Source organism: Microtus pennsylvanicus, chromosome 5, assembly GCF_037038515.1.
Source record: "Microtus pennsylvanicus isolate mMicPen1 chromosome 5, mMicPen1.hap1, whole genome shotgun sequence".
In the NCBI taxonomy this organism is placed as follows: Eukaryota; Metazoa; Chordata; class Mammalia; order Rodentia; family Cricetidae; genus Microtus; species Microtus pennsylvanicus.
In genome coordinates, this window is record NC_134583.1 from 93,699,835 (window position 1) to 93,726,382 (window position 26,548).

The window sequence follows — 26,548 nt, forward strand, 5'->3', positions numbered from 1 at the left end:
AAAAGTATGCCTCATTGAATCCTACAGCAATCTTAATGTAGCCACTCACAAAAATCTAAGAACATCAAGTCACCTACTCCTGATGGTAGGTGCTGCCAATTAGAATCACCACATGATATTAACCACAGTCATCTCACTGTAAGGAACAAGTTGCATTTGTCTGCTTCCATTTCCACGCATAAATGTGTGTTATGCGTACTTGCGTTTGCAAGAGTATGAACACATATGGGTGCAAATGCATGTGGAGGCTTGAGGTATATGTTGGGAATCATCCTCAATCCCTATGACACCTTATTCATCGAGGCAGGGTCACTCAATCAAACCCAGCATCCATAGACATGGCTGCTTACTCTAGGGATCCCTAGCTCTGTCTTCCGAGGCTTAGAATTACAGGTGGATAGCACGCCTACGTGGCATTTGCATGGGTCCTGGGAATCTGAGCTGTGGTCTTCAGACTTGCATGGCAAGCACCTTAACCACTGAGCCATTTCACCGAGCAAGTGGTAGTTATTTTGAAGGCATCAAAGGCCTCTTCTCCTGAACCTAATTCTCCAATGGAATTGAAATGACAGAAAACAGAAAGTCCCGGCAGACTGTGGCTCGGTGAGTTGAAAGGCAAAGTGAGATGCTTTCTTCTGCTGCTTAAGAACTAGTCTTTGCCTCTCCTAAACTCCTAGTCCCTAAAGGGTTTTTATCATGACTTAGTTTTTCAGCTTCCTTTTATGGAAGTATAAAAAGTATGATCTCAGAAATTGACTGACCAATAAAAACAAGTTTTCTAAGAAAATATTCTCAAATCAACTAAGCCGAAACACTAATCTTCCCTAATCAGAATGTCAATCATAAAAAGAACAAACATGGTGGATAAAGGAAATACACTGTGGGTAGGATATGAATTAGTACAGCCACTATGGAAAACAGTATGGCGGTTCCTCGAACAGCTAAAATCAGAACTGGTATACGACCCTGCTGCACCACTCCCGCAAATACACCTGGAGGAAATGATGTCAGCACGCAGTAGAGACAGCTCACACCCATGATGACTGTGGCAACAGTCACAGTTACCGAGACAGAAAATGAGCCCAAATACCTGCCAACTGATGAACAGATTCTTAAAATGTATGTATAGCAGAATATTGAGTCATAAAGAATAAAATACTGTCATTTATAGGAAAATTGATGGAACTAGGGGTCATCATGTTAAGTGAAAAAAAATCATATTAAAGTAGTCTCAGAGAGTCAACTAGGTATGTTTTCTTTCATACAGAATTTATACACACACACACATAAATACACACACAGAAGAGATGAAGGTAGATGAAGCACTACTAGGAACTTAGAAGAAGGACCAAGTAGAAAAGGAAGGGCATAGTAGGGAAGGTGGCTTCAAACAGAGTACAGTATACAGATACATGTCATATAAATCTGCTAGTCTATATACTATATACATCTTACTGTAGCTCAAGCAAGAAAGGGCAAAGTGCAGGAAAGGAAATGGGACAGAGAGGTCAAAAAGTAAATCACCAAGTGACCAGCCAAGGCTTCCTGCCTCACTCCTGGAAGACCCTAGAAATCAGAATCTACCAGTTTGCCTACTTCCCTCTCATACAAATGCCCTACTGAAGGAGTTAAGAAGTTCTCAGCCTGCGGCTTTGACCTCATGCCTAGATTTCTAAATTATAGTCACTTTGAAAGTGACAAAACTCAAGTCCAAGCAGCAAATTCCTGTGCTTCAAGATTGGTCCTCCTGTAGCTCCTACTGCTCCATCCACACACACCCTCCTAGCCAGCTCTAGAGAACTTGGCCTCTTCTGTAAGTACGACTCAGATGCTTCAAATGCCAACGCTGTGTTTCTCATCTCAGACTAACAGAAAAGACCTCACGATGCCAATGTGCAGGGCCACTCTCTAAATGTCTGTTTGATGAACGTATGAATACAAGCAGCGTAAAGAAATAAACATGCTTGAGGTTGTGGGGAAAAGTTCAGTTGGTAAAGTGTTTGCCTTGTAAACTTAAGAAGCTGAGTTCAGTTCCCCAGAACTCAGATAAGAACCCAAGATATAGAGGCATGTCTGTAATCCTAGCACTGGGAAGGCACAGACAGGTAGATGCCAGGTTAGCCTAACTGGTGAGATCTATGCCAATGAAAGACAATTTCTCAAAAGAGGTGGATATTTCTGAGGCTGACCCTGAGGTCATCCTCCAGTCTCCACACACAGATGCACAAATGTGCACAAGCATATACGAGAGAGAGAGAAAGAGAGAGAGAGAGAGAGAGAGAGAGAGAGAGAGAGAGAGAGAGAGAATATGCTTTGTATCCCCAGCAAAATAGTCTCATTTTCTAAGTGCACCTATAATGAACTGAATGTCGTGCCCCCACAAATTCATACATTGATTATTTATTTATTTATTTTTGTTGTTGTTGCTGTTGTTGTTTTGCTTCTTGTTTTTGGTTTTTCAAGGCAGGGTTTCTCTGTAGCTTTGGTGCCTGTCCTGGAACTAGCTTTTGTAGGCCAGGCTGGCCTTGAACTCACAGAAATCCATCTGCCTCTCCCTCCCAAGTGTTGGGATTAAAGGTGTGTGCTACCACCACCCAGCCATACATTGATTCTTAATGTAAAGGAATTTAAATGTGGGGCTTTTGTGGGTTACTAGGTCATGAAGATGGATTCCTCATGAGTGGGATTAGCTGTCTTTGTCTATTTCCACTTTGTGGGGCCACAGGAAGCTGAAATACTCTGCAGTTTAGAAGAAGGACCCCAACATAATCCAATAATGCTAGAACCCTGAACACAAACTTTTAGGCTCAAGAACCAAGCAAGAAAGTTTCTATTATCTACAGGCCATCCAAACTATGTACTTTGTGATAGCAGCCCAAACTAAGGAAGACTCCCCAAAAGAAAGCTTTAATGATACATTTTCCACTCAACCTTGCTAATAAAAGCTCCATGTCAGGTCTGTGAAAGGTAAACACCGAGAGAGCCTAGAAAGCAAGATTCTTCACTACCGGACTTCTTGGAGCCTTTAGGAAGATATGTGCACTCTAAATATCTGAGAGACGGACAGCAAAATGGCTCAGAGGGTAAAGAGACTTCCCATCACCCAGGTTAGATTCCTCGGGCCCCCGTGGCCAGAAAGAACCAACTCCCTAAAGTCAAGTCGTCCTCTGGCCTACACATGTACAGAAGCACATATATATATATATATATATATATATATATATATATATATACACACACACACACACACACACACACACACACACACACACACTAAATAAATGTAAGTAAATTAAGAAAACAGCAGTATCTTTAAACAAATATATTTCTGACAGAAAATTTCTCAAATACACGATCACAGAGGTTTACGGCTTCTTACATTGCCATCCAGAATGAGTACTCTTATTGACCAAACAGCCACACCCAACTCCTGCCCTGCTGCTTAGTAACAGTTAGAACCCAACCAATATCACCCTATGGGAATCACTGTATAACTGATCCCACTTTACAGATAAGGAAAACAGGCCTGGCAGGCTAAGTCAATAGCTGGTCAGAAGTGAACGGAGATCTGAACCTAAGGATTCTCAGTTCCGAAGCCAGCATTTCTGGTCTTGATACACTCCTGCCCCCCCCCCCCATGCTTCTACTACTCCATATTGCTGTAATTCAACCCTGTAAGGCCCTCTTCATGCCCAAAGTAAACATGAATCTGTAGGCACATGTGACTTTACAAACAGAAGCCAGTAGCATCTTGTTCTCTCTATCACCACTAGAATTAAGACATTTAGGAAATTTATAAGAAACAACAAATTTCACCAATATGAATCAAAGGCCTAAAGAAGCAATAATTTGGTTTTACTCCTAGCTGTGACCCTAAGGTTGACAATGTATTTATATAATTTTAAATAAGAAAAGACATCATTAAAATGTTGTCATGCTTCTTGCTAGCCCCATAATGGCTCCCTCAATCAAAATATCTCTTTCCTTGTTCTCATCCCTATCCATCCTCGATCTCGACTATCCCGTTCCCTCAAGTTCTCCTCCTCCCTCCCCTTCTCCCCTCCTCTTCCTCTTCTGCCCTCCCTTCTCCCCATACCCCCAGGCTTCTAATTTTGTCAGGGGGTCATTTCTATTTCCCCTTTTCAGGTGGATAAATATATGTTTTCCTTAGGGTTCACCTTATAACTTAGCTTCTCTAGGGTCATGAACTATAGGCTTGTTATCCTTTGCTTTACAGCTAGCATCCACTTACGAGTGAGTACATACTATGTTCATCTTTTTGGGTCTGGGTTACCTCACTCAGGATGGATTTTTTTCTACCTCCATCTATTTGTATGCAAATTTCAAGACGTCACTGTTTTTTACTACTGAGTAGTACTCCATTGTGTAAATGTACCACATTTTCTTTATCCATTCTTTCAGTTGAGGGGCAACTAGGTTGCTTCCAAGTTCTTGCTGTAACAAATAATGCTGTTATAAACATAGTTGTACAAATGTCCTTGTAGTATGAGGAAGCCATTATGGGGCTAGCAAGAAATCTGACACTAGAGAAATTCCCAGGTATCCACAAGGATGACCCCAGCTAAGACCCTAAGAAATAGAGGAAAGGGTGTCTGAACTGGCCTTGCCCTGTAGTCAGATTGATGAATATCATAAATGTCACCTTAGAACCTTCATCCAGCAACTGATGGAAGCAGGGGCAGAGACCTGCAATGGAGCACTGGGCTGAGCTCCTGAAGTCCAGTTGAAGAGTGGGAGGAATGAGAATATGAGCAAAGAGGTCAAGACCATGATGGGTTCACCCACTGAAACAGTTTATCTGAGCTAATGGAAGCTCACCAACTCTAACCAGACAGGAAAGGAACCAGCATGGGACCAAACTAGACCCTCTGAATGTGGGTGACAGTCATATGGCTGGGACAGACTGTGGGGCCATTGCAGTGGCACCAGGATTTATCCCTACTGCTTGTACTGGCTTTTTGGGAACTCATTCTCTTTGGATGGATTCCTTGCTTAGCCTAGATATAGTAGAGAGGGTCTTAGACCTTCCCCAAAGCAATGTGCCTTATCCATTCTGAGGAGTGGGTTGGATGGAGCAGGGGGGTGGGAATGGGAGAAAGGAAGGGAGTGGAAACTAATATTGGTATGTAAAATGAAAAAAAGATTGCTTTCTTTCTTAAAAAATATAAAAAAAACTTTTAAAAAAAGTCATGTACTTAAGACTTCTCAAGTCTATCTTCAATTACATATAATTTACCCTCTGCTTACCTTTTAAAAATTGTTTAGTTATTTATTTTATTTTATGTGTATGAGCATTTTGTCTGCATGTATATGATGTGTACAAGGTGCAAGCCTGGTGCCCACAGGGGCAGAAAGAAGGCACGGGATTCCTGGCATTGGAATTACAGATGGTGTGAGTCACCACATGGGTGCCGGGAATCAACCCTGGCTCCTCTAGAGCAGTGGTTCTCAACCTTCCTAATGCTGTGACCTTTAATACAGTTGCTCACGCTGTGGCGACTCCCAACCATAACATTATTTTCCTTGCCACTTTATAACTGTAATTTTGCTACTGTGATGAATCACCATGTAAATACCTGTGTTTCCCACTGGTCTTAGGTGACCCCCGTGAAAGGGTGGTTCAGCCTGGGGTCCTGACCCCCAGAGTCAGAACTGCTGCTCTTGAAGTACAGCAAGTACTCTTAACCACTGAGCCATCTCTCCAGCCTCTGTCTCCTGACTTCCTTAGTAAGATGTAAAGTCTAGATACTCCCAAGAATTGAAAACAGAATCTCCCTGGAACAATTCTGCCTGCCCATCTGTTCCCTTGCCAGCATTGAAAGATCTGAGGTTTCTTTATTCTTACTGAGGAAACTGTGTTTCCTTGTAGACATTCAGGAAAAAAAAAAAACCACAGGAAGGCTGCCCACCTCAGAAAAGAACTCATCCATGAAGGCTGTATTGTCGATAGCAATCTCAACGTCGTCCGTGTCGTCATCCTGTGTCAGCTGCTTCTGTAAGAGACCAGAGCAGCCAGAGTGAGAAGAAAGACACAGCCGACAGCCTCTGTTATTGACAGAGTTATATTTACGCATACATACACACATAGACAAGATACATAGATAGATGATAGGTGATAGACGCATGCATGCCTATACATCTCTCTATATATAATTATATCATATATAATTTTCTTTAAAATGAATAAAAATTTAATTTGTCTGTAATTAAATCCAAACTCTACCACCTCTTGACTTTGTACAAAGTAGGAAGGAAGGGACAAGCAAGTTACTACTCAGCTTGTTGAGCCTGGGGTTCCTTAACTGTCAAAAACTAATAGCACTACTTTATAAAGTTAGCTAAGAAATAAGTGAGATTATCTGGGCCATAGTACCTTTAAACCTACCCAGTACTGGGGAGGCAGAGGCAGATGGATCTCTGAGTTTGAGGTCAGCCTGGTCTACAAAGCAGTTGGGTAACATCACGGATATAAAGAGGAACCCCATCTGCCAAAAAATCATAATAAACAAATAAATGAGATAATGAACACATAACATCTGCACAGGATCTAGTATGCTATATACTCAACATTAGGGCCTTGATTGTTCATTTGTCTTGTTTTGCTTTATTTTATACTGAGGGGGAGGTGTCAAAACCTAGGCCTTCACAGGAACTAGGAAAGTGCTCTGTCACTAAACTCCACAGCCAGACCAACCTTGTTGCTACTAATGGTAGGATTTCAGTAATTTACTCTAGCTGTAGAACCTAAAACTAAGAAAGGTTTAGTAGCAGGCAGATTCTAACCTACAAATGCTGTTTAAACAAGTTCCAAGCAGTTCCTTCAAAGCCTGAACTGATGAGCCTCACAGCTGGAGTAAAGATGTTCCTGTGTTTAGAAACCACCTACTGCAAAGAAAAGCATGCTGTTCCCTATCCAGGAAGGAAGTTCTTCCCCAGGCCCCCTCCACCAACCTCAGAGAGTGCAAACCTTCTCAACCTCATTTGTCTTCCTCCTCAGAATTACAAAAGAGCTAAGTAGAAGTGACTCCATTCCCACCCAGCAACAAAAGCCTGATCTGTTTCCACATTCCTCCTGACTGCTCTCTCCCAGACCAGGGCTATACAGGGACTGCTGGCTTCTAAGCACTCAGAACACTGACCTGTGAGAGTGGAGCTGGGGCAGAGGAGCCCCTACACTTGCTTCATCACGCCCTTCAACAGCATTCAGCCTTCTACACCACCCTCAACAGTTGGAAACTCCACCAGCAAAGGAAAGGGCCAGGCCCACATTACCTGTCACTACCCCCACAAACCTGAACAATTTCCACAGAAATTTGTGGCCCTGGGAAATCTCTCCAAGGGTCTTCCCAGCAGCTGATTTTCTGTCTGCTCTGAGACAGTCAGCTCCCAAACTCAATAGCTACCTTCAAGAGAGGGGCTGAATCTGAGGGTCCTCCTACTTAGTCCACCGCTATCTCCTAAAAAACTCAATGATTACATCTCCTGACACCCAAGATCATATAATGACAGCTTATCTCCTAGGACCAAAATCCCTCTACCCAAAACAGCACACAAGGGCCTTTAAAGTCCAGCCACAGGCACACTTCTCTCCCAGTGCATTCCTGAGATAAACCACTTGAGAATCCTTCCAGTCCCTAGGCACATCCTTCCTTTCAATGTAATATCTTTCTTTCCATGCTGCCACACAGGATTCTAACCAAAACTGCATCTGTCCAACTACCAAAATCTTAGTCATCTTCAAATTCACTTCAGACATCCTGATACCTGTCTCTCCCATACAAGATTCAAAACCTCCCTTAAGCTCCTGCCACTCTGTAAAGACCTTCCATAGCAACCACCATAGCCTACTGTCATCAGTCTGCACCCAGTGATCATAAATCCCCGGAGATCAAGGTTACCATGTGTATCTGTTAGAGTACATTCATTGGTGTGTCTGCCTGCCAGCCCAGCGTACCTTCCAGGGAAAGCTCTTTCACCCTTCCTACCTGATTTTGGGGAGGCCATGGGATCACTCAAGCTCCCTAAGGAATCTGTGCTGTGAGAAGAGCCTGAAGAGAATGGAGCCTAGTGAACCAATGGCGGCACCCTCTTCTCCTGAGCCCCACTTCCCTTGACTGCAGGCAGAGTCTGCAGATCTCCCCTTGTATTCTTCAGTTAGCTCAAGGGCTCTGTTGCTCATGAGCCTTATCATCTGCAATCAAAGGGCAACACCATAATTGCTGTTGTGGTGTTTGAATAAGAACAGCCCTCACAGGCTCATATATTTGAATGCTTAGACATCAGGGAGTGGCACTATTTAAAGGATTAGAAGGACTGGGTGTGCCCTTGTTGAAGGAAATGTGTCACCTGAGCTAGACTTTGAGGTTTCAAAAGCCCATGACAGTCACTCTTACTTACTCTCTCTCTCTCTCTCTCTCTCTCTCTCTCTCTCTCTCTCCCTCTCCCCCCCTCCCCCTCCCCCTCCCCCTCTCCCTACAGATCTGGACATAGAACTCTCAGCTACTTCTCCAGCACCATGTCCGCCTGAGTGCCACCATATTCCCCACCATGATCCACCATGATGATAACAAACTAAACCTCTGAAACTGTAAGCAGGCCCCCAATTAAATGCTTTCTTTTATAAGAGTTGACTTGGTCATGATGTCTCTTCACAGCAGTAGAACAGTGACTAAGACACCTGTCAATAATTCATTTCATGTTTCCCAGTATTTAACAGAAATTGAATCACTTTGAGATGAATGCATTCACAGCAGCCTGCAGCCTCAATTCACATATCAGTTTCTAATGTTTAAGACAAAATGTTCCATTACTCAAACACCCAACCTTCTCAGAGGTCTCAACAGGATCTTCTCTCCAGGGAAGACGCCTGCATATTTCCTTGAAAACACAAAGTCATTCTCCCTCGATGAAGTTAGTAAGTTTTTCTCAAGAACATCCTTTTTTAAAGGATTTACTAATCTGCTTTGCCTGCATGCATGCCTATGTAACACTTGCATATAGTGCCCATGGACAGCAGTAGAGGACATTGTATCTACTGGTACTGGAGTAACAGACAGCAATGAGCCACCAAGGATCATTTCCAGAAGCTGGAAACAATGGCCACTTAATGGTTATTTATAATATAAATAAGACTAGATAGTGTACAAGGACTGCCAAATGCCCAGAATGGCTCTCAGCTTTGAGCAACTTGAGACAAATGGCCGGTCCACCTTTAGTGAGAAAGTGAACTAGGAAAAGAAAAGATAGTCCTTGGTGACCTACAAACTCAGTCCAGCACCTGTTACCATTCAAGCTGTGAGACCTCGCTCAAGCACCACACATGCCTAATTTTTTTAAAAACGTTGTTGATACTAACACCACACACTTTATTACTTATATGACAACTGAAGAAATCACATATGGAAATCTTTTAGCACAATACCGAGCTCCGCCCCCTAACCAGCACCTGCCAGATGTCAATTTCCACATCACCTAGCCTTAAAGATGTAAGCATAGAAAAACAGAATCCCTGTGAGGAGGAAGAGACCATTCCCTTCCCCTTCCTAAAGGCTGCAACTGTAAGATAGTTCTGCTGGGGCAACATAAACCAGGATTATAATGTGGTCCTATCACATGATAGTTACTAAACCCCTAAAACATGGTTTAACATCTCTGAGCCTCCTTTCCTTCATCTATAAAGCAGAAACTATGACACAGGACCTTGCTTGAGTAGCAGGCTCTGTGCCACTGCAACAACCTCCCCAACCACTTCATCTCTTTTCCAATCCAAATATCTCCCATATATAATATATGTGTGTGTGTGTGTGTGTGTGTGTGTGTGTATATATATATATATATATATATATATATATATATATATATATATATATAATGTATCACTGGACAAAATCAAAGGTCTGCTCTTTAAAATGCTTTAGAAGATGACTATGCCTGTCTTAAGTGTCAGAGTCTCTCTGTTTGGTACCAAGCACTTTCTGTCACAACCAACCTGATCCTACATCTCCTGCACATGTCATGTTTACTCCTGCTACTGGGCTTTCTACCAGTACCATGGTCCTTCATGGAGCTCGTGTGTGTGTGTGTGTGTGTGTGTGTGTGTGTGTGTGTGTGTGTGTGTGTGTGGTGGTGGTTTGAATAGGTATGGCCCTCACAGACTCATAGGGGGTGGCACTATTAGAAGGTATGGTCCTGTTGGAATAGGTGTGGCCTTGTTGGAGGAAGTGTGTCACTGTGGAGGCAGGCTTTGAGGTCTCAAATATGTTGGCTGCAGATCAAGATATAGGACTCTCAGCATGTCTGCCTGCATGCTGCCATGTCCCACCATGATGATAATGGACTAAATATCTGAAACTGTAAGCCAATACCAATTAAATGTTTCCCTTATAAGAATTACCATGGTCATGGTATCTCCTCACAGTAACAGAAACCCTATGACTCTGTGTGTGTGTGTGTGTGTGTGTGTGTGTGTGTGTGTGTGTGTGTGTATGTGTATAGTGACTGTATATGTGTATATACATATACATACACATATAGTAGTGACTATATATGTATATATACATATATAGTCATAAATATGTAAATAGACATATAAAGATACTGTGTAATGTATATAGTGACTATATGTCTAATTGTATATGTATATAGACATAGTCATATATACATTATATTTATAGTGTCTATATGTCTATATGTGTGACTGTGTATGTATATACATATGTTACATTGCATTATAGTGTCTATATATTTCTATATACATATATAGCCTGTTGTTCTTTTGCCAAACTACAGTTCCCAGCATTCTCCTGGATACGGACATTTCCCAGAAGCCTTTGTATTCCTCATTAAAAAGCGAGGGTCCTACGACTGACTCTCTCTCTCTCTCTCTCTCTCTCTCTTCCCTCTTTCGCTTTCCTAGTGTATCACACACCTTCACCTGCCTGTTGCCCCTCCCCCCCTTAACCCCAGACATCCCCTTTTTTAACCTCTTTTTTACTTTTTTAATTTTCTTCCTTCTACTAATGAAACTTTTGCCTTCCAGCATCTTAATGATGACCCAGCTACTCAGGAAAGCCAGACAGATTTCTCCAATTAGCTACCTCAGATGACAGCCGATCTCTTCAATCAGCTATGTCAGACACCAGCGACCTCAAACACCAGCGATCAGCGACTTCAAATGCCAATTGGGACATTCCCTGGACCCCTCAACGCCCAAAGCCAGCAGGAAGCAGCCACGAGAGACCGGACTACGCCCCCATTCCCTACCCTTCAAGGTTCCCCAATTTTTTTTTTAATCAAACCAAAAGGGTGTAATGTTGTTCTTTTGCCGAACTACAGTTCCCAGCATTCTCCTGGATACGGACATTTCCCAGAAGCCTTTGTATTCCTCGTTAAAAAGCGAGGGTCCTACGACTCTCTCTCTCTCTCTCTCTCTCTCTCTCTCTCTCTCTTCTCCCCCTCTCTTCCCTCTTTCGCTTTCCTAGTGTATCACACACCTTCACCTGCCTGTTGCCCCTCACCCCCATTAAAGTGCACCCACGTGGGACCGCCGCGTGTCTGTGTCTTTTCCTCGCGTAACCGTCTTCGTCCTCTACCCTGCAGCCAGCAATTAATTAATTAACAACATAGCCACTATATATACATTATGCAGTATATACATAAATGAGCTCAATAAAGCTATATAATCTATATATAGACTATATATAATGCACATATATGTGTATATGTACGTGTGAATATATATTTGTGTGTGTATATGTGTGTATGTGTGGGTGTGCTCAATAGAGCACTGTACATAAATGCTACTTCTCAACAGCCTTACTGTAAGTCTAAGGGTCTTTAAGGTAAAATCCTGTGGGACAATGGTCTGTACCCTGTCACTTGTATTTTAAATAAACGCTGATTGGCCAGTAGCCACACAGGAAGTATAAGCAGGGCAACCAGGCAGGAAGTAGAAGTGGGGCAACGAGAACAGGAAAATTCTAGAAGAGAAAAGCTCAGTCTGCAGTCGTAATCCAGGACAGAGGAAGCCAGTCACAGAGCAAGCAAGATGTGACTGCCTCACTGAAAAAGGCACCAAGCCACATGGCTAACACAGATATATAAGATATAAGAATTAGTTAATAAGAAGCCTGAGCTAATAGGCCAATCAGTTTATAATTAATATAGACCTCTGTGTGTTTTCTATGGGACAAAAATCTGGGTCAACAGTAAAACAGGGCTTTTGGAGCTAAACGCAACGTTAAGAGTGTCCAACACTAATGGGGTTACTATAGATTCTGGATGTCCATCTTCTCAGACCGAGCTCTTCCCATGTATAGCCTCTAAATACATAAAGTAACAACAACATTTAACCTGCATCAGAAAATGCAAGGAAAAGGCCATGGGCATGTGTCACCTGACATCACTGGACCCAGAACCATCCTCTGGCATCTCTACAAAGTACCCCAGGAAGGGGCTCTTTTTCTTCTGATACCGGTGGCTATGGTAAATCCAGGTTCCTCGGGGTCTGCACCCAAACCCCGGCAGAGGCAAGGAAAACACACTCTGCCCTTTATCCTTGACTCACATGACTAAGCCTAACCAAGAGAACATCAACATCACTATCAAAGAATCAAGACATGTGGTAATGAAGACGTTACAGTAACTGAAAGTTCAACCACGGGAAGAAAAGTGTGCAGGAGAACCACAAGCCCAGCCACTCACTTCCTCCTGATAACTTCTCCTGTGGGGAGATGAAAGATATCACCAACGACTCAGGAAATAGCAAGTTACCCGAGGATTCATCTCCCCTTCTCAAGCCTAGTGTACTCCAAATATCAAAGACAAAGGCAAATGGTGACTCCTCTGCAGAGTAGCGAATGTTGAGGAGCCTAGAATATAACCTCAAACTACTTAACTATAATTCTGCAGATTGTCTTTTTCTCAGAGGCCTTCTCTACCACCCTCTGTCTGTCTGACCATAGATCATTCTTCATCAGCTCATATATTGAGCCTAGAATGTAACCTCAAACTACTTAACTATAATTCTGCAGATTGTCTTTTTCTCAGAGGCCTTCTCTACCACCCTCTGTCTGTCTGACCATAGATCATTCTTCATCAGCTCATATAATAGATAAATTTATTTGCCCCCTATAGCCACTACTAGGTACTTGGTGGCCAGGCACCCTTACCATTTTTTGCACATCATATCTACAAATTCCACCTACATGCTGTAGCTTAGAAACCAGAGGTCTGAAGTTAAGTCAGTCAAGGTCTTACAGCTACTGGTTGCAGAGCCCACAGCTTGGGCATCAGGCCTCTGTCCTAAGCCCTTCTTACTGCAGTACTCCCTGCTCAAAGGCTACCACCAGCAGCAGCCTGGAACAAGAAATTGGCAACCCAGCATGCAGAATATACCCTGTGCTGTGAAATTGGAGCTGTAGGCCTTGGACACAATACATGTCTTTATTAAACATTGGTTTTTCTCAACAAGTAAGGAGCTGAGCTCTCCACTGTAGCCTGGGAGAACTCCCAGGATACCTCCCATGTTCCTCAGAACCACCCAGCATCTTCAAGTAAGGGGAGCCCAGCAGGGGGACTCCAGGGCCCCACTGCCTCTTCAGTGTGCAGTCTTTCCTTCACTGGGACTTGGGAGAGGGAAGAGAGGGAGGGAGGGAGGTGGAAAATCACTAAAGTAGACAGCAGCTAAGAAGGGAGTAGAGAGATGAATCAAGAGAGGAGAGGGGACTAGACTTAGAGGGCTAGTAAAGGACTGGGGGAAGGCGCCCTCCTAGCAAGCACGGAACATGAATTGTTCTATCTTCTCCCCTGGGTCCTTTACTCCACACACAGACTCTGCTCTATAAATCCAGTTTTCTCCTGACCTGTGTGATTCAGAGGGACGATGACATCCCCCTTTTCTTATCCCTGCTGCCCACTTCTCAAAAGCTGCCTCCTCTAGAACCAGGGTCTGGGAACTCCCAAAGACAGACACCACTCACCATTCACAGGGCCCCGGATATATGGACACATGCATACAGGGCATACGGTGGCCCAACCTGAGTACCCTGTCCCTCTTCTTTGATTAAAGACTCAGAAATTCTAAGTGAGTATGTGGGCTCTCAGTGGGTACCCAGTGCTCTGTTCCTCCACTGAAAAATCAGATGACCCTTTTCCAATGCTCAGTTCTCCCATGGACAATTTTCTTTATTAACAAACTGTCCCTGAGAGAACACTTCCTCTTTTCACTGAGTTTCATCTTCTGCATAAAGAGGAAATCAGCAGACAATGATACCCGAGATGTGCCTCCTGCTTTTCCTTTCAACGTCCTGTTCTACCTGAAGGCAAAATGAAGGCAAAACATTGGCCCTACCTGAAAGGAGGAGACACCGAGGGATACAGTCATCATCGGATTAGTTCAAAACCAGCCAGTTAGATGTCAAGAGCCAAAGTCCCCAGAACTCTCGCTCGTACTTTGTCACAGCAATGACAGTAGATGATAACTATGTATATTTGTCACAGGTACTTCCATGACTTCAAACGTGTTATTTAAGTCACACACCAACCCTGAGGGACAAATATTACTTTCCCCACTTACAGATAGGGTAACTGCTAATTAGGTTAATTAACTCATCCAAAGCAATTTAGACATTGAATGGCATCATTAGGACTCTACTCTAGCAGAGCCATGGGAGCCTCTGCCTGCGCCTGAAAGCGCCTCTCTGCAGTCTCAATGACAAATCTTCACCTATTTTAGAGGATGCTACAATACCCATAAAACTAAGCTAGATGGGCCCGTATCCTCACGTGTGGGGTATCGTGCCTGTATCCCTGCCTCTGTCTGTGAATATGGAGACACAGGTACATCTGGCTTCTGTGGTGAAGACCCAGCAGGGCACTTCACGGCTATGAGCTACCATCCTGAACAGGTTACTTCTCTCTGCCTCAGTTTTCTCAGCTGTAACATGGCCAGAATACTTTGATCACAAAATTCCTATTAGCTATTACACGCGAAGTGTGCAGAGCAGCACGGGGCACCCATTCCGTGTGACTCCAATGCCAGTTTTCAGAAGTGACGGGTGAGGAGGGAAATTCAGACAATCGGAATTCAGTTCATGTATTTGAAGCCTTTCACTTTTCTTCTGTATGAGTTTGAAACAAGACTCTCTGGTTTGTGCTCCAGCAACTCTCTCACAAATTTACCACTCTTTCTATCATTCACTTAATACTTTGTCCTTTCTGTTTTGACTTTTATTGTGTTATTTAGAAAGAAGCTATTGAAATTCCTACAAGAGTAAACTAGAAGACTATTGCTATACTGTTACTCTAAGACTATCATTGACTCATAGCTTATGGACTTGAATCGCTTCTTGGGTCTTAGTATAGGGTCAATATTTCTTAATCTTCTATATATGTCTCAAAATGCCTTCCATTCTGTTTGTTAAAATAAACACTGAAATCCCATTCCCACATCCTGAGTTACTACCACCTGGTTTTGCTTCTCAAGACCTAAGCTAGATCCAGAGTAGAACACTGAACATTTTCATGAGAGGAAGGAGATGAAGGGAGGCCTTCTGGGTAGACGTTACAGCTATAAAAATTAGGAAGGTTAATTCCTTCAGAATCACCGGGCTAATAAGGAACAATGCTCATTCTGGACTTCTCTTTGATATGATCTAAGCTTCATTACTGCATTAACTTGGAGGAGGATCTCAAGGTTTCATAACCAACCACCACACCCAAAAGACTCTCCTCCTCCCCCTACAGGCTTATGTGTTCCTGCATTCTTCCTACAGGAAGAACATCTGACGCTTGCCAAGTAATGGTCCAAGTGTTGGAGACTCACAAGGCAAACTCAGCATCCCTGGCTCTCCAGGTTCTCTCCGGCTAAACTGGGAGACAGCAGGGCAAAGAGATGACTACAGTACCACCACATGAGGAGGGGAGCAGCAATTATAATGAGAAATTATACACAGAAGACAGGGTGCCCAAACTCACCCAAACATGAGAGCCTTTCAGAGAGGGGAGCTTCTAACAGAGTGCAGAGCAACATTTGAGAAAACTGAGTTGATTTACCTAGAGGAAATTTCCAGCAAGACCAGTCTGAGTGAGAACACCACACCCTACATTCACTCTCATCCTTGAAGCCAGGACAGAAAACTCTTCTTCCTCCTTCTGAGCTCAGCTTCCCTTTAGGTCTTTCAACCCCTGACCCAGCCTCCTATCTCTGACTCTCTTCCTCTCCCTCCAGTCCAGAGAGGAGGAAGAAACGGACAAGGTCTTCCCTTCTCGAATCTGCTGGATCCTTCCTTTCCCTATCCTCTTTCCCAGCATGATCCTTCTACAGCATCACATCCCAGCCGAGCAGGCAGCGTTGACTGAACACTGAGAGGAAGGCTCTCCTAACGTGTGCACTTCCTATCTACCACGGCATGCAATCCCTGCACTATCTTCCAGGAACTAATGCTGAAAGATGCCAGCTACCGTGCCAACAGCTGTGTTCCCGAGCCAGGGGAACCTGTTCTCAACCTACCCCTCCCCCCACTCCAGCTGCAGCATGCAGTCCTGGCCCAGAGACATGCATTTCCAACTGTAAAGTGGATGTCATGCCAACAAAGTCATGACAAACCAGGAAGGACCAAGAAACTGTGTCAGGACAGAGGAAGCTGAGGAAGCATGAGAAGCGGACACAATGAGGTGTCCTGGCTTAAATCCTAGAACAGAGAAGGGATTTTTAGTGGTAGAACAAAAACACCCAGAGAAAGCCTGGTGCTTAGTGAGGAATCTTGTGCCAGCATCACTTTTTTTGTTTGATGAATGTACAAGTGAGACGTTAACAGGGGTGCAACTGGACGAGTAGAAAGGATCTCTCTGTCTTATCCTTGATGAATCTGAAAGCATTTTAAAAGAAAGAATTTAAAGAACTAAACAAACCTCATGCCACACCAAGCTGCCCTAACCCAGACAGCTGGCATACCCAGACAGTACACATTCTACTAATCTCTTTAGGTGGGAGCTGAACTTCACTCTGTCTCCACACACTGGGAAATGTTGCCACAGAAACAGCCAAAGGCCACAAAACAGGTGACCTAACAGGAAAGACAGAGGTGGGAGAAAGCTGAAGAGGGCCACACACAAAGGAGACTAAGACAAGGACCGTGGCGAAACTCCATCCACTCACTGAATGGCTTAGTACCCAGTGGTTTACACTTCAACTGGGAAGGAAATAAATGACGTATGTGTGTGGTCTGCTTTCTTCCAGGGCCCCAGACCTGACAGGACTGGAAGCTTCTGAAACTGTAATACTAGCACCATATGGCTATGTTTGTATCAACAAAATAAAGAAATGAGCACATCAGGGAATGCACAGTTACGTACTTAACCTGGGAAGCGTTCCCATGGTGATGATGCCACAGCCTAGCCTTAGGGGATGAGAAGGATTTTACCAGGGGAAAAATGAGCCTCTGTGACATCCTGACACTAGAGTTTTGATAAAGGGAAGACCCTTGGAATTCATTGACCTTGGGGATGAACAAGTGACTTCTGGCTTCATTAGCTAAGTTATGGATTCCCTGAGTAAATGTTCTACTCCAATCAGGTAAAGTATCACCTACCACAGGGAGTGGAACAAGAAACATCAACCATAATAATAAGTAAGGGATGTGTCAGTGTGTAAGAGTCAAGCTGATGCAGACCAGCAGACAGAGAAGGTGTAACATGTGACTACCATGCAGGATTCTGGGTGCTGGGACCCCAGAGGCCTTTCACGATCTCCTATGGCTTGGGGGAAGGAGGTACACAGGCAGTCTGTGGTCTAATACCGTGTGGGAAGATAAGAAGCAAAACAAACAGGTTTATTCTTGATCCCACCACTTCCCGGCTGAGGACATATCTCAATCAAACCCAAGCCTCACCTGTAAAGCAGAACTGGCAGACATTGCCACCTCCCCTTGTAGAACTGAGAGGACTGGAGAGAAGGTGTGCCAGGCATCAACCCAAAATCCTGCCCAGTAATAATCTGCTCAATAAGAGATACTTGCCGTAGTTCACATGACAAGTATTTGAGTCACCAGCCTTAAAGAGATGACTTAGAATACAAAGAGTAATTCATGAAGAAGACTAGTGAAGCTGTGCACAGCGGCTCACAACTTCAATCCCTGCAGTTAGAAGGCAAAGGTAGGCAGATCTCTCTGAGTTCGAGGCCAGCCTGGTCTACACAGTGAGTTCCAGGAGAGCCAGGACTAGACTGTGCAAGAAAAAAAAAAAAAGATAATGTTAGTAGGTTTTAAACCTACTCAGTGGTAATACATTAAAAAAAAAAACCACTAACTTACTTAGTTGCAAAACAACACAAGGCTCATGCAATGGCTGGGCTAGACTAGACTGCAGTTAGGGAATGAATGAATCCTGCAAAGAATGAATCTGGGGAACGGTGCAAGAATATCAGCATAGGAAGGAAGCACCGGGGAGGGAGAGAGGACAATATGGACCTCTCCTGCCAGTCCCCTAACCTCCCCCAAGCTCACAGGAATAAAAATAAAATTAATCCCTTTTCTCATCCCAGCATTTTCTCTCTGGGCTCCAGCTGATGGGTCTATAATCCCCACTCAATCCCCGTCACTCTCATCCCGGCTTCTGTCTACCAACAGCAAAACAGCCCTCCCTGGCACAGCGAGAGATGCAGAGGGAAGCCAGACCGGGCGGAAATCCTATTACTAAAGAAACACGGGATCTCAGCAAAGGGCAAGTTGGTATGTTAAGATTTATTATGATCCAAAGCTCAGAGAGCGGATAGGTAAACACTCACTGACTAAATTTGCTTTAATGCAAAGGTGCAGCCCCTGATTTCTGAGAGGATTACAGCACATTACTCTAAGGGGAACTCCTGGTGGGGAAGGACAGGGGCAGGCCTTTGGGTAGCAGCAAGACCAAGACAGGCAGAGTCAAAGGTTAAGCCTAGGCTGTTGAGCGACTGATTCATTGCTGTCCCCTAATGGTCTTGGTCTTAGAATGTCCAATACATCCAAGTCATTTTAGTTTTGCTTGTAGGTCTCTGGGGGGCTCAAAGTCTTGACCTTGATTCTATATATCACCGGCTACTCTGTTTGCATTATGAGGTTGGCTTTATTTTGTTTCTCTTTCCATGAAATATATTTTTTTCCCAACTTGACTCTTTAAGATAAGGACTTTGTACAATAATTCTGCCAAACCTCTTATGCAGCTAAAAATTCCTGATTATGCTGGACAGGATTACTATACACACACACACACACACACACACACACACACACACACCACTATACCCCTCTTTGGATGCAAGCATGCATGTTTTTATGTTCTTGATGCTTTTATATATGAAGCACCCACCAAAGGGAGAGAAAATCTAGGATCCATATTGTCTTCCAAATAACTTCTATTTGCACCTGAAGAGACTGTATTAGATTTGAAGAGGGACCTCCACTGAAAAACTACAGCTGGGAATAGCACCCCCAGACTCATCTCCTGTCTCCTAGAGGCCAGTCAGCAGGGTCTTCCAGTAGTTGCTGCTATCACAAGAAGTACACGTCATGTTGTCTAATCCTCTGTTCTTTCTACCCAACTGTGAACTTCCTATGCGCCAGAAACAAGTGTTGCTTGATACTACATCCCAGCATCTACTGTGGGGGCTTGACACACAATGGGCACTTTGCAAATGTTTACTGAATATAAACAGGAGCACACAAAAGGTTTCTTGGCCAGAAGCTGTCCGGTAGAGTCAAAGTTCAGCTAGTTAAGAAGTGGGTGAGAAGAGAAGGGCCAGGAGCAGACAGTGCACATTCCCAGCAAACTTCCAGGTCAACAAGAAAACAATGATGGCCCCAAGGAGAAGAGTCAGCAGATAAGGTAAGCCAGGTCCTGTGACTACACTTAGCCCTGTGGTTTATGGAGGACATTGCTCCCAAGGAGCTAAGTGCGGACAGCTCACATGTACTGTTGTAGATAGCCATCATAGATTGTCATAGATTATCTCTTTTTCACCTGCACAGTGGTCCCCTTGACAGCTGTGACGCTGGTGCCTCGACCCTTGTGGACTCCAGAATAGTAAGACAAAGAAAAAACATCTCACAGAACCATTCACTCTCAGGGTCCATGGAGGCCTTCAATCTCACTCTTCGTCCCTCCCTCAAGAGATGCTCAAATTCCTACAACATTCAACACCTCAACAGTCTTCCTGCTTGCTTCTCATGCTGGAGGACTCAGGACCTGTTCAGCTGGCCTGCCCAATCCTTGGGCAACTAATTACATTTTTCTTTCCTGAGACATGGCTTTTCTGTATAACAGTCCTGGCTATCCTAAAACTTGATTTGTAGCTCAGGCTGGCCTCGAGCTTACAGAGATCCTCCTGCCTCTGCCTCCCTAGTGTTGGAATTAAAGGTGTGCGCCACCACGCCTGACTGTTAATTACATTATTTTTAAATTACTTTCTTAAAGATGTCTGATTTCTACCCATCAGCCCCACATCTTCCCTTCCTATCTACTCACAGCTCAACTAGTCTCAAGCACATGACACAGCCCCAGCATCTGAAGGCAGCCATCACCCTCTCCCGCTTGGGGTTTAGAAAGACACTCATTGCACTGGCTGCTCAACGGGAAATGTACTGCATGCACAGGTTAGCAAATGTTTTTATTTTGCTTTGGTTTTAGATTTTTGGGGTTTTTTGTTGTTGTTGTTGTTTTGCTGTTGATTTTTGTTTTGTTTTGGTTTGGTTTGGTTTTTGGTATATAACAGGAATCAGAGAGAGACCATGCCCCATCTTGTTGCACAAAAGGTGGTTCCTGAGCTAAGGGACAGAGTGGAAGAAGGCGATGACACACTACAGAATGGTTAAGAAACCTTAACATCCTTCACAGAAACCATAAATAATGGCAGAAGTATCTTCTGAGACAACTGAATTTTGTTTTACATAGGAAGCATCAAGAAGCTTGGGGGTAAGGTACCTCCTTCTGATGCTTTGCTAAGTGGTCATGCTGTCCAAGTGCCTTCTCAATGTTTACATTGATACCCATAGATCAGTGCTGCCCTCAACCGTGGGCAGAGAGGCTCCTTGGTGCAGTGGGCAGCAGTCAAGGCAGACTCCTAGCTGGTCCATGCTGGAAGTGACAGTTGAGTGTTCAGCCCTAGCTGGGACACTTACATCACCACCACCATCCAGACTCATGGGATATAGTGGAAGAGGAGGCAGAAGGAACTTAAGAGCCAGGCTGAGGAGAAACGCTCTGAAACGCTGTCTTCTGGACGGACAGGACATGACTGCAGCACTCATGAACCCATGGACGGAAGGTGTGATTGCCTACGCAAAATCTAGTCAGTCAACATTCCACCACAGGTGGGGGAGGGTTCACGAGGCTCTACCCCTAGGTGAGGAGCTATTGGCAGTTGATGGCTTCTAGGAAAGGGGGAATTTTTTTTTCTTCCTTCTGGACCTGGTAGGCTGCCCATGCCCTGGTAGATGGTCCCATACTCATCTGCATGCAGGCAACCCTTCCCAGATTCAGCTGGTTATATAAAAATTTTAAAGACGAAAATAAAAGAAAAAAGAAGACACAAAGGTACAAAAGGGGGAGCATTGGAGGTTACCTGAGGACAGTGGAGGGAGGATTTGGGTCGAATATAATCAAGATACATTGTACACATGTACGCAATTGTCAATGGATAAATAAAAATAATCAAGAAGAAGCAGAAGCAGAGGCAGCAGCACAAAGTTGCAAAAGGATCCCAGCTATTGGGTGTCAAGGCCTCAATTAGAGAAGTCTTTGAACCTCAAGCCAGTCCTCTGTGCACTGCAGGGCTCTAGAGCAGGACAGCAGCCTCCCCGTGGTTTCGCCACTGTCATAGAGCGGCACCAGCAGCCCATTTTCCCTACATTCCAAAGAGCTGAAGGGGAGAAACATGTCATTAGCCCTGGTTTACCAGGCTTCACCCTGGAGGACTGAAAGGCACAGGGATTTGCTCTGGTTCCCTGGAAAGTGCCTTATTCTTGGGACTCAAAACTCACTTAAGACTACTGTGTTGACAACCAGCTACTGAAGAGAGTCAGGGAGTATCTTAGTCCAGATACTAAGTCCAGAGCCCCTCACTAAGGAAAGGGAGCTGCCTCTGACTGCTGTTCAGCTTTGAACTCTTTGGCAGGAGGCGTCCCTCCCCCTAGTGAGCTCCAGTTTCCCCACCTATAAAACAGAGACAAGTAAATTTTGTGCTTAACAAGGATGCCCTGAGGTTCAAATACAAAAGAGCAAATTTGGGGCAGAGGCTCCCTCCCACTAAATAAGCAACTGCCCTTTCTTCTCTGCCTTCTAAGCCTACACTGCAGCCTAGTATCCAGAGCACATGAACCAGGTCAGGAAGATCTCACCCTAGCGAGGGAGAAGAAAAAAGACAATTACAATATCAACCCACTGGTTGCCACCATTTCTATTTAAAAAAAAAACAGTTATTAGCATAACGCTATTTATTAAGTCCTACGTGTCATACAAAGAGCTCTCCTGCAGGCTTGCTTGCTTTTAGCTTGCACGACTACTCATTTTACAGACAACAAAACTTAAGCTTGGAGTTTAAAGGGTCACCAGTAAACGGCAGGGCCAGCAGGGCCAGGCAGGACAAAGCCGCAGTGCTAATGCAGGCTAATACTTCCCAACTCTAAGGAGCTCCTTAATCACCTGGGAAGATTTAGCGAGGCCTTCCCCAGGTCTCGACTGAAGCCGAAGCTTCTAGTGTGGCAGGAAGATGGACTTGGCTGTGCGTATCCAGGGCTGGGCTTTATATTCCATTAAGGGCCAACCTGTATCACTGGGTGGGTCCCCAAAGTTTCACACTAACCCTATCCCGCAAAAGGTACCCAATGACTTACTAAATGAATCTATATCTCAAAGTTTCACCCTTCAGCACTTCCCTATATCAAGTCCCACAGTGTCGTTCAATCTTCATTACAGACCTCTAAGGGAGGGTGATTCTCACTCGACAGACAAGGAAATGGGCTCAAACAAGCAAGTGACCTAAGCTTTTCAGCTTTTGTGCGGCAGAGACGACCACAGCTGTCTCAGGGGATGTGAGGAAAAGTAGAGACCACCGGCTGGTAGGAGGGGAGCCCGTCCCAGGACCTGACAAGCTTACAGCTCCAGAGGTCACCCGGAACTCTCAGCTACTCCGGCGATGGGGTAGCCCTGCCTGGTGCTCCGGGAGGGAAATAAGGAAGAGGAGAGGAGACCGATTTGGGGCACAGTGCCAGGAGACAGAAGGCAGATGGTGAGGGTGAGTCCCCTGACCTCATAAGCCCCACTGATTTCAAGCACCGGGGTGGATCCAGGTCTGAAGGAACACTGGTCAGCTTGGCTGTGGGGGTTGGGGGGTGGGGGGGACAGGGATGAGAGGGTTACCGGCGTTCAGGGAAATCGGGCTAGGTGGTGAATCACAGAGCACGTGACCCTGCCGGGGAGGGGAGGGTACAGAGCTCCGCGGGATGAGGCGGGGGCTTAAGGAGAGAGGCCTAGCGCGCAGAGCACCCCTGCGACCTGGGTTAGGGGAGCTAAGGGGAGCCCCTCTCCCACGCCACTCCTCCTGGCGGCCGATCCCCCACAGCCCCCGGCCCGCCGGATCCCCAGACGCCGCAAACTCACGGCCTTCAGTTGCTCCAGCCGGTCCTTCATCCTGGCCCAAGTGCGGGCGGCGAGCACCGCGTCCCAGGTAAGAGCGTCCCAGGTGAGCGGCCTGGAGCGGCAGCCGGTGCCGGCCGGGGCGAGGGAGCTGCTAGCGCAGGCGGAGGCGGGCGGCGGCCGCTCACGAGGAGGAGCGTCCGAGGCCACCGAGGTCCGCCGCGCCGCCCCCTCCGGCCCCCGCCGGCGCCGCGCTCCAAATCCGGCTCCCAGACCAGCGCCGGCTCAGCGCTCGCCCGCCCCTGGACCCGCCCCGTACCTGGGCCGCGCCCGCGCTCCTGATTAAAGGGCCCGCGCGCACGCGCACAGCGCCATCGGTGCGTCGTGGCATCCCAAGAAGCAGGAGCGTCCGGGGTCCCCAGTCCCGCAAGACAGAGAAAAAGAGAAGAGATCTGTCTGGCTTCGATTCCATATTTTCCGTACTGTCCATATTGTCCAGCCCTCCGCGGATTCGTCCTGTTAAAGACAAGCTGGTTCCTCCTCCATTTGATGGGGGAACATGTTCGGGTGATGCTCAAGAGATATTCTGCCTCAAAGTTCGGATCTGCGAGGTAGAGAATTGTATGATCCGGGCTCAGAGACCGGTTCCAGAGAACGTAACTGAAGATGAAACTCCGGATTTGAGCTGTGGCTAGGAATTTGAGAGTTATGCTGTTGGTGGCCCTGGGGCCTCTTGGAGACGTGTAGGCGGTTCAGTCATCTTTTACTAACAATTTGAATAACTGTTAGGGAAATCCTGTTCCTCGAGAGGATTCCGTTTCCGTAGCCGGAAATCAGAAACTACTTAGCAGTTAGCTGCGAAGTCTATGCGAGAAAAGAAGTGACTGACTTGTAACTACAGGGCAGGGTTGTAGGATAAAGACGTTTGATTTGGAAAAGTCCCACACATCCCCTTGCTGTAAAGAGCCTCGGGATTTGAAGAATTTGTGAAAAAGTGGGGCTCCTCTCACTGTCCTTCCCTCTTCAACAGTGCCCCCGTCTCCTCCCTATTTGATTTTGGATAACACGTCGAGCGGGATGGTGGTCAAAAATCGGAGCCAGCGAAGATTTAGTTCAGGGAGGATCTTGCGCTTTGCGTTCAGTTTTAAAGGTCATAGATACTTTCTTAATTCCAACCGGACTTTGCCCTCTGCGTTGTGCGCTCTCCTACTGACTTCCTCCGCTGCCATAAAGATAGTCAAGAAAGGCTGGGCTTTGACGAGCCAGCCCTGCGGTTCTCTACTCCAACCCCTTTTTTCCGGTCCGTCTGCCACTGTGCCCCACGCGGACAAGCGAAGGCTTCCACGCCTCCTGGTGGTCGTAAACCCTAAGTCTGGGGTTGAATCTGCTGCCTGGCATACAGAGTAGACTTGGAAAACATTTCACCGCTGAGCTCATTCTCCAGCACCAGCCTTTTGTTTTCTTCTTACTTTCAGAGACTCCCAAAACTGTCCAGGCAAGCTTTGAACTTGCCATTCTCCTGTTTCAACCTCTCCAGTAAGAGGAATTAGAGTGAAACATTCTTTTTTTTTTAATTTTTTTTTCCTTTTTTTTTTATTGAGAAAAGGAGAAAAAAAAAAACAAGTTTCCACCTCCTCCCAGCCTCCCATTTCCCTCCCCCTCCTCCCACCCTTCTCTCCCTCCCCCCACTCCTTTCCCCCTCCCTCTCCAGTCCAAAGAGCAGTCAGGGTTCCCTGCCCTGTGGTAAGTCCTAGGTCCTCCCCCCTCCGTCCATATCTAGGAAGGTGAACATCCAAACTGGCTAGGCTCCCACAAAGCCAGCACATTACGTAGGATCAAAACCCCGTGCCATTGTCCTTGGCATCTCATCAGCCCTCATTGTTCGCCATGTTCAGAGAGTCCAGTTTTATCCCATGCTTTTTCAGTCACAGTCCAGCTGGCCTTGGTGAGCTCCCAATAGAAAGTGTAGACACATCTTAAGTCTGGGCAGAAGTGTAGCTGTGAGGAAAGAAAAAGGATTCATTCTGAAGCCAGAACCGAGTAGACATAGCTGCTTTCAGGCTGCAGAGATGGCTCAGCGGTTAAAACCACTGAAAGAAGAACCTAGATTCCCAGCATCCACACGACTCTCAACTGCCTGTAACTCCGGTTGCAGAGGAGGCATCGCCCTCTTCTGGCCTCTACAGGCACTGCACACATATTGTGGACAGATACACGCAAGCAAAAACATTCAAATAAGTAATATTTTTGAAAAGTCTCAAAAACTATTTTTAAAAACATAATTGATTTTAACAGGGTAATTGTCAATCTCATGAAAATATGAATTAAATATATTTCAACTTTTTAGCTTAATAATGAAGCAACCAATAAGAAGCTAAACTGGTTCAGACCCACAGACTGCTCCCTTTGATGGGGGAAAATGTTAGGGTGATGCTCAAGAGATATTCTGCCTCAAAACAGCAGAGATGCTGGTATAAATAGGTTACTTGGTGCAAAACTGGCTGGGAAGGAGGTGTAGGAGAGCCTGTGCAAACCGGCTTTAGGGAGGTGGGAGAGCCTGTTCTTCTCCTACAGACCAAGTTCTTTTCATCTCCGTGGATAGAAGCACCTTTGTTACTACCAACTGTCTCTGATTTACACAGATGGACAATAACTGTAGGGCAATGAAAGGCACAGACCATTATATCATCAGAAAAATGCATTAGATAAGGCCACCACAAGGTACCTAGCATGGAACAGCTTTTTGGTGGTGGTGGTGGTGGTGGTGGTGGTCATTGATCATTTTAATTTGCTCAGTTTTTCTGTGTATTCTCAAGGTGGTATGTTCAATGACTGAATGGTACCAACCCCATTTTTAAAAGTTATTACACAGAGCAAAAGTTTTCTACCCTATAATGCCCACCATACTTCTTGCCTTTAT

At 45.3% G+C, this 26,548-nt stretch overlaps 1 protein-coding gene across 4 annotated transcripts in view; it reads right to left on the minus strand.

The window, feature by feature from the left end:
- Positions 1–23,913, minus strand: part of Stx3 (syntaxin 3) — a 39,838-nt gene extending 15,925 nt beyond the window's left edge. For 3 of the 4 annotated variants that reach the window (XM_075973553.1, XM_075973554.1, XM_075973552.1), the window contains exons 1-2: positions 23,653–23,829; positions 5,931–6,014 (exon numbers count right to left, since the gene is read on the minus strand). In XM_075973553.1, coding sequence (XP_075829668.1) covers positions 5,931–6,014; positions 23,653–23,682 — 114 coding nt within the window. In that variant the 5' untranslated portion in view covers positions 23,683–23,829. Of the gene's footprint in view, positions 1–5,930; positions 6,015–23,652 lie in introns of all 4 variants that reach the window. The other variant, XM_075973556.1, reaches the window with a different exon arrangement.
- Between the last annotated feature and the right edge of the window lie 2,635 nt (positions 23,914–26,548).